This window comes from Mustela nivalis, assembly GCF_964662115.1.
Source record: "Mustela nivalis genome assembly, chromosome: 2".
Classification (NCBI taxonomy): domain Eukaryota; kingdom Metazoa; phylum Chordata; class Mammalia; order Carnivora; family Mustelidae; genus Mustela; species Mustela nivalis.
This window is the reverse complement of record NC_139021.1, coordinates 21,842,604-21,852,001: the sequence shown is the minus strand read 5'-3', so window position 1 is coordinate 21,852,001 and position 9,398 is coordinate 21,842,604. Positions and strand designations below refer to the sequence as shown.

At 37.0% G+C, this 9,398-nt stretch overlaps 1 protein-coding gene across 3 annotated transcripts in view; it reads left to right on the top strand.

The window, feature by feature from the left end:
• The first annotated feature begins 1,618 nt into the window (after positions 1-1,618).
• The window catches only part of SLC30A8 (solute carrier family 30 member 8), a 33,311-nt gene continuing 25,531 nt past the window's right edge, over positions 1,619-9,398 (top strand). For 2 of the 3 annotated variants that reach the window (XM_082718949.1, XM_082718948.1), the window contains exon 1: positions 1,619-2,277. In XM_082718949.1, coding sequence (XP_082575075.1) covers positions 2,207-2,277 — 71 coding nt within the window. In that variant the 5' untranslated portion in view covers positions 1,619-2,206. The remainder of the gene's footprint in view (positions 2,278-9,398) is intronic. The other variant, XM_082718947.1, reaches the window with a different exon arrangement.

Below are 9,398 nucleotides of genomic sequence, written 5' to 3'. Positions count from 1 at the left end.
TCTACCAAATGGCAATTTTATATATTTCAATTTATAAATAAAGAGCAGAGATCACAGAACATATGTTTTTTTCCTCCTTTGTTGGGGTCCCCATCCCCTCCCCTCTCTTCTTCACCTTACCCTTTTCTGTATCAGTCCTCCCCTACACTTCCCGTATATCCTCACTCCCTTCTTGCCCCGTAGGAAATTCACATTAACAACCTAGTATGTATCTCTGTGCTCACAGAATCGTGAACAGACCTGAATATGTCTGTGCATCTATATATGTGTTAGTGCCAAAACTTATGATGCAGAATCTCAAACTTACAGATTCTTTCTTTTCCTGTTGATAGCTATCGCTATACATTCTCTTTCCTGCATTTGAATATCGCTTATCTTCTTTCCTCTGCACTTCCATCTAATGGAGTTCAGCCCAGTTCACTTTCTGGCATTCACTCACTTGAATTCCATTTCTCTCCTATGTTCTAGAAACAACTCACAAATGATTCAAGCTGCAAAGCATTGCAGCGTGTTGCACAGATGGGTTCGTAATTCTTTTCTGGTTTCCTACTTTGTACCCACAGAATAACCTATTATTTTGTAAAGTTAAGAGTAAGGATATATGAGAAGGAAATGCTTTGGATTATTCTAGAAATGCCAGACCCAGAATTTCTCCTGCAAGAAAAAAATGGCCTCCCAGAGCCATTTCTCTGGTTTCCATCTGTCCCAACCAAGCTAATGATTGGTTAGACAATGGGGTCATACAGAAAGACCTTAGAATTTATCTTATGGCTGAGACTATTCGAAACCTTAAACACGAGGTACAACTTCACTGCAGATGTGATAGGACACCTGAGGCTCTCACCATTGGGCAGAGGTGACCTCTCCTCTCACTGCTGCTGGAATTGCCATCGAATCCCATTTTCTTTTTCAGAGACAGTATTTATCCCACTAAGCCATCGTGGCAGACTCTTGCTCAGAACGATGCGCAGATTCCCAAGATGCTGGGCACGTGGGCTATTCCTGGACTCCACTACTCTGTCTGAGTTTCCCACTAGGAAGTGAGTGTTGACAGAAGGAGAAGAAAGAGGACTCAGCAGTCAGGGATTTATGGCCTTCTCTCCAGTCTGCCCTTGTGCATCTGTACAGGTCCTGGATGCTCTTTGGCCTCCTCACAAATGCCTACCACAAAGGGCTGCTACCGTGAGGTTAGAGTCCCTTATCTTATTTGGAAAGGAAAATGCTTAATAATGAAATATAATGTGAATTCCTACAAGTTTGCGGGTTGAAGGTCCTTCGGGATTAAATCAGAAGATGCTGTTTCTGAGTTGTGATTTGTTTGCCTGATAGGGTTTCCTTGGGTGAGTCTTTTATCCTCAACAAAGGATACCCTAGCCAGGGAGAAGACAGATCATTCCAGTTCTTGTAGGTATGACTGAGGGCTGTAATTTATTTAGAAGCTGAGTCTGCCCTTTTTCTGCCTGTCAGAAGGGCTTCAAAGCTGCCACACCAGGAACTGTTTCAGATTACAGACCATAGCAACTAATGACCCATGTCCTCCCTTCAGTAGTGAAAACCGAAAATGGTCCTAGGAGAGGAGAAGTAAATCCTGACAGCTGCTTAGAGGTCATCTTAGAACTAAATCTCAGGAGAAATGTCTTTAGGTTGAGAGAAAGGTTCCCCCCAAAACACGGAAAGGAAAAGAAAGGGAAAAACATGAGACTAGCGCCCAGAAGGGTGTCTACAGCTCACCCAGGTGTGTTTTGAAGACCAAATCTCTACCTCAGCAATTAGCAGGAAGCCGCGGAGCTCCTCTACCTCTCAGCAAACAGTGGAATCAGATTGCATCAGAAGCACACTTGCGCGCATATACACACAGACACACAGACAGACACGGAGACACACAGACACACACACACAGAAACACACACACACACGCACAGGCTTCACCTGATCCTTCCTGCAGGTCTCTGTAGGAAAGGAGTTTCTGTGGGTGAGAGAACGGGACCCAATGATGGTCCAAGAAGGCTGTAATTTTGGCACACCTACCAAGAACATTGATGTAGAAGGCTCGTTACTCTAAAGCCCAGAAGCCTTTTTATTGTTTTCTTTAGAAAGTATGTGAATGATTGTAAGGCTGCTTTGCTTCCCAAACTGGGCAGTGAGGTAAAAACAGCAGAAGCCACAACCACCACAAACAACAGCAGAAGCTCTCCTTCTGACCACCATGGAGTTTCTGGAAAGAACTTACCTTGTGAATGACAGAGCCACTAAGATGTATGCCTTCACCCTAGACAGGTAACTGATATCTGTTTCTGCTTCATGACTTTCTGTGTCTTGAGTATTCAATCAATCCTTAGATCCTATTGCTTCAAAATCAGAAACTTTTGCTATGCAACTCAGGAGCATTTTGCAATATCGGATAAGCACTGACCTGTATGATCCATATCCTGAAAAATGTAGGATTTGATTCCTTAAATATTATTAAGTACACAAAGGATACATTTTATTAATATATTTTTCATCTGTAGTTTATCTTTCAGAAAGCAGGCATGCATGATCTAATCTGCTTGCCTTTCTTTTCCTCAATTCTTCCCATTTTTAAAGTTCTAAGTAAATTTTACTAAATTATATTTAGAAAAAAAGTAAGGCTTTTCAACTATGTGACAGAATTGGGGTTGCGTTGATTTTTAAACCAATTGCTGTCTTCTTAATCATGAAATGCCATAATCAGATGTACACAACCATAATGAATATAGCTGGGTTTAATGTCCTACGTAGTTCTGGTTCCATCTACTAGCTCCACAGTACAACATGCACAGTACCACATTCATTCATCTTCCTCTTAATGAACTACTATTAATTAAACACACCCAATACGTAACAGGAGGAAAACACGTCTACTCTCAGATCTTTGTCCTCTTGAAACTTTGAGCCTAACATGGAATGCACATAGAAAAGAGGCAATTGCAAAATACCATAGAAGTGTCATTCTGGAGGTGTGTAATGAGAAGATCTCAAAGGAACTTAGGCGTTAGCTAGACTTGAGGGGTCAGAGAAAGCATTTCAGAAGTGATAGAGTAAGAACTGAAAAATGAAAGTGAGTTAGAGGAAAGTTAGGAAAACTCCTCATAGAAAATACAGTTAGGGGACATTTTCCAGTCTGAGATAATTTGCCTGGTAAAAACAGACACATTTAAGAATAAGAGTTTTGTGTGTTTGGGGAATTCAATCTGAATGAGGAGCAAAGAGAGACATGCTTAGTACAGATGAATGAACGGAAATCTAAAATGATTTCATGGTTAGGAGCAGAGCTTAGGAGAATACATACCCATTAGTAGTATGTGTAATGTTTGTGTTTGTTTCGTGGAACTAAATTCATATTCTGAAGAGTAGCAACATTGTGTTTGATAGCATCAAATGTTTGAACAACTGCAAAGGGACTTTTTTTTATAGGATCTTTATAATTTTGTTTTAAAAATATATGATACACAGACCTGTATCCCTGGGGCAAATAATACATTATATGTTAATAAAAATAATTAATAAAAAATACATGATAGAATCTAGCATATCTATTATCTCACATTTTAAGAACTATTTTCTATTAGATGTGATTTATTAAGACCACAAATAACAAAATCTCATGTTAGGTGAGGCACAAATTTTAGACAACAAATTGTTTTTACTATAGGCACTGTTAATAGAGCATCTCTACATTATCAAAATAACACTATTTCCCTTCTCATTAAAATAGACCATTAATGCTCTGTTACACAAATAAGGCCAACCATTTATAGTTACAGGGTCTCTTTCCCTTCCTAAATGGGTATGATTTTCAGGATATGTTGATGAGAGAAACTATCAAACACATCTTTATTTTCTTTTCATATAGAAAGAGTTATACCTGGGAGAGATGATTTATGCCAATCCCTCCCTTATTTTACCAGTTAGGAACCTGAATGCCAAAGAGAAGAATTGTCTTTCTTAAGGTCAGATGTCTAATTATGACAGAGCTGGGATCTGAACCCATGCCTTCTGTTTGTGAATTTAGTGTCAGCTTATTCCTCTTCCACCTCTCCTTCCCACACATTTTCACCTTGTGGTCTCCTGAATCCCTAATCTATTTCTGAGGACACATGGACCTTGATTTCTTATTTGCTTCCTTTTACCATCTTCCCCAACCACCTTTCTCATATATTTTATTCTATCTCTATTTCCCAGACAACTTTGTCCTCTGATACTCCTCTTTTCTCCTTCCTTCTCTTTTCTACTTATAATCAGGTTTCAATTTAAATTGTCAACAGCTATTGAGAAACTTAACCTGAAGGAATTTTTATTCTCTAATTCTACAAAAGAAGTGTTTCATTTATCTACTGCTGGGCTACCAACTAGTCTCAGAATGTAATAGCTTCAACAGCAATCATTTTATTATTTATAATTCTTGGGTCAGTGAGGTTTGTTCACGGGGCTGTATTCTGCTGGTGTCTGGGATGTGGAAAAAGTTCCAAGATGGCTTTACTCACATGTGTAGGAGCTTTATAATGGCTTTTGGTTAGTCTTCATTCTCCTTCCCATGACCTCAAACTTTTCCCCCTTAAAGGAACCTGCTACATCCCTCCCTCCCAAATTCAAATTTTGAAGCCTGAACTCCATGTGACTATGCTGGAGACAGGACCTTTAAAAGCCTGGTTAAGGTTAAATGAAGTCATTTGAATGGAGCCCTGATATGGTAGAACTGGTGTCTTCATAAGAGGAAAAGATACCAGAGATCTCTCTCCATCAGGTGAGGATATAGCAAAGTAGCCATTTACATACCAGGAAGAGAGCTTTTGCCAGAAACTGAATTTTCCAGTATCTTAATCATGGAGTTTGAGTCTCCAAAACCATGAGAAAATAACTTTCTGTTGTTTAAGCTATCAGGTCTGTGATATTTTGTTATAGCAACTTGACCAGCTTTCACTGGATCAGATTGTGGAGTAATTTATGCCTTACGGCATTGTTGAAGACAGTCATCAATAACTGATTAAGTAGGTCAACAGTTGGATGTGATACCTATTTAGGCAGAGCAGCCAGAAGCTTAACAGTGAGACCACGGGAAGAGACAGTCAAAGCAAACATAATTAAAATGATCAGCATCCTTGGGCTGGGTGGAGGAGATAAAGATGACTCTGTGTATGCCAAGGCTGCACCCTCTTGGGAAGAATAACAGACATTCCTCATGTAGGGGACATCAGAGGAAAGAGAGTCCACTTAATTAGACAAATAAGCAATATTAAGCAAATAATAGAGCAAACAAGTAAACATCAGCAGCAATGGATCTTTAGGAATCAGAATACAGAATTGTTACTGTGTATTATCTAAAACATCCAATTTCAGGTTAAATATTATAAGACCTGGAAAGAAACAGCAAAAAATAACCCAAACACAGTAAAAAGAGCAGGTAATAGAAACTACCTTTAAAAGAGCCCAGATGTTGGACTTAGCATTCAGAGACTTCAGAGTAGTCATTATAAATATGATTGAAGAATTAAATGAAATCATGTTTAAAAAATTAAAGAGAGATTTGATGGCAGTGTCTCATCAAAAAATGTCAATAAAGAGAAAGAAATTATATAAAAAAAGAGCCAAATGGAAATTCTGAGGTTCAAAGTACATTAAGTGGAATAAAAAATTTGCTAAAGGGGCTCACCAGTAGATATGAACTGACAGAATAATCAGTGAACTTGAAGATAGATCAACAGATATGCAACATAAGAACACAGAGAAGAAAACAAGGAGGAAAAAGTAACAAAACCTCAAGGAAATGTGGCACATCATCAAATGCCCTAACACACATGTAATGGGAAGACCAGAAGGAGAGGAGAAAAAGGAGGAGAGAAATATGCAATACATTTTGAGAATATTCAAAATATTCGAAGAAATAATGGTTAGAATTTTCCAAAATTTGGTGACAGTATTAATTTACACATCCACAATGGTTAACAGGCTCTAAGAAGAATAAAAGAAAACAGATCTACACTCTGACATATTATAGTGAAAATACTGAAAGCAAAACACACAGAAAAATTCTTGAAAGCATCTAAAGAGAAAAAAAGATTCATCATATTCAAAAGCACCTCCGTAAGATCAACGTCTGACTTCTAGCAGAAACAAAGTACCTGGAAGGCAGGGGAATGACATATTCAAAGGGCTAAAAGAAAAAAAGAACTGCCAACCAATCAGTTTATATCCAGCAAATCTATCTTCTAAAACAAAGGTAAAATGAAGACATTTCCCAGATGAGCAAAAACTGAGAAAATTTTTGCTAGCATACTCACTAGGGAAAAATTTCAGACTGAAAATAAATGACAACAGGCATTAACTTGAATCAACACACAAAGGCCAAATAGCATCAGTAAAGGTAATTATGAAAGACAGCATATTTACTCTTTCTTCTCTTAACTGATTTAAAGGTAAGTTGCATACATAGCATATATATAATATTAGATGAAATGTTGAAGATAGAGAAAGATACAAACTACCAAACTAACTCAAGAGAAAAGAGACAATCCAAGATCTATAACAAATAAATAACTAAACCAAAACTTAGTAATAAGGAAACTCCATGCAAAGAAAATTCTAAACCCAGATGTCTTCACTGGTGGTCTTTACCAAATACATAAAGTAGAATTAATACCAATTCTTCACAAATTCTTCCAAAAAAGAAAACGGAATGAACATTTTCCAACTTATTCTATATTTCAATATTTCATTTATAGCAAAATAAAAAGATACCACAAGAAAATAAAACTATACATCAATACACCTTATAAATAAACATAAATTCAAAAATCCCTCTACCCAACACTAACAAACTGAACACAAGATATAAAAAAATTATGAACTATGGTGAAGTCAGATTTATCCCAGTAATGCATATTTGATTTAACATTTGAAATACAATGAAAGTAATATACCACATTAATAGAATAAAAGACAAAACCCACCATATGATTATCTCACTAGATGCAGAAAAAGCATTCGATAAGACTCAACAGCATTTCATTATGGTGACATTCACCAAACAAAGAATAGAAGGGAACTTCTTCAACCTGATAAAAAGCATCCATGAAGCTAACATTAAACTTAGTAGTAAAGATCTGAAAGCTTTCCCTTAACATCAGGAACAAGACAAGGATGCCGATTTTACTGTGTGTTCTAGCCAGGGAAAACAGGTAAGATAAAAATAAAAATAAAAATAAAAATAAAAATAAAAAGCATCCAGATTGGAAAGGAAGAAATAAAATTTAATACTATTTGCAGATGACACCAACTGGTATAAAAAAATCCTACAGGATCCAATTTTTATGGAGCCTCTGAAGCCCACTTGTGGATCTCTTGCTTAGTATTTCAAGGAGCAATCTCAGCTCAAAGTAAGTTAATATTAGAGTCTAGGACAACAAAACAGTATTTAAAGGTAAAAAATTGGCCAGGTTTCTTGCCTTTTCTTCCTGTGGCATTGCCCTGAGGCTGTACCCTTAGTAGGATTCCTGCCTTGGTCTGACTTCTGCACTGCTCCAGAATAAGTTCTTTCTCCTCCTTACTTACCACCTGGTTTTCTCTGGCCACAAGATTCATGAAAAATATAAATAAAGCAAAGCTTCACATGACATCAGCAAATCAGTGGTCATATGAATACTGTTGGAACAATCAGTGACCCTGACTTGCTCATGTTGCCTTCTCAGCATGAAGGAAGAGGAAACCTCTATCATGCTTTCTTTTTGGTTCTCAGGCTCCTCTGAGTTGATGGTCATTCGTGACCCACACTACTACATGATATATTTGTTATTATCAGGGTATGTATCACATTGCAAAGGCAAGAATGTTTAGATACAAATAGTCTAGGTGCTTTTTGCCAAATGGTTCCTATTCCAGCAAAGGAGATTATTTGCAACTGTTAGAATGTTCAAAATCCTTAGTGCTATTAACATTATCAGTACAAACATTCCAAAGTCAATTTGGTGATATATACAAAAATCCTTAAAAATAGAGATACCTGTTGACCAAATAATTCCCCTTTTACAGTTACATTTTGAGAAGATAATAATATACTGAGTAAAGATTAACCATAAAGATCAACAGCCCCACCTATATGAGCAAACAACTGGGAAAGAATGAAGTGTTTAATAAGAGGAAATCAGTTCATTATGTATGACATATTTCTATTAGATACAGTGCTCTCTATATGTTAGAAATAATAGTGTAGAGTATTTAATAAATTGAGAAAATGGCAACAACACATTTAGCTAAGAATCATGTTCCAAAGCTGTATCTTCAGTAGGATCCTAGGGTGACACTGTCATTTCATCCATAACCCATTTCAGCCTGTCCCCACTGAGTTGCAGTCGTATGATTTGGGTAGGATCTACCCCAATCTCAGCTCCAGGAGTCAGCATGGTAGGGATTAGCCAATCTGATTATAACAAGGTCTAAGCCAATGAGCCCATCCACATTCCTCTGGCTATAAAGGTTGGTTCTCATTTGGCCAAATCAGCATGCAACCCAGGACTCTTGCTTAGGTATTGAGAATGGACACTCTCTCTGCTTGTATAAGACAAGGCAGGTGCACAATTCTGATTACCCGGGGCAGCCATTTCACTACCATGGGGAAAACCAGCCTGCGGTTAAAGTATACTTGAGAATGCAGAAGGATGCATGTGGATTCCTAAATCAGGCTAAAGACTGATACATATCAATGTTTTCAGTTGCAGAACCAATAATTCCCATTGAATAGCATGAGCTTTGTTTTCAGTACTTTTAACCAAAAACATGCTAATTACACATTCTGATTATGTTTTTAAAAAGCGTGTTTATATATTACAAAGCTAAGCACAAAAATATCAGTAAAAATTATCTTTTGGAAGTAAGGTTACCAGTGATTTTCCCCTTGCTTTGTTGCTTTTCTGTAATTCTAGATTTTCTGTAATGAATGTATACGTTAGTTTATTCAGGAAAAACCCAAATATAATGATAATTAGAGTCATAATAATTATCATAATCTAAGCCAAAACCTTCAGAGCTTTAATTCCAGATGGTGATAAGACAAATGAGCTCTCCAAGTGGAGGTGAATTTATTTTTCTTTTTATACCTTTCAAAGTCATAAAATCTAATTTCTTAATTCTAAGAATCCTATTAATCTCTTCTAATAAGTTTATTAAGGAAATGAAAGTCTGATCAGCTCAAGATCCATGGACATTGATACTGGCATCAGTAAAGTTTGGTTTCAGGTGTCCTGAAATTCAGGTAGGGAGGCAGGGTGGAACCCAGTGGAAAAAACACTAGACTTAGAATCCCAGTTCTACTGTTTCTTGATTATTTGGCCTCAGGCAATTACTTAACCTCTCTGAACTTTGATCACTTCAGGTAAAAAACTATA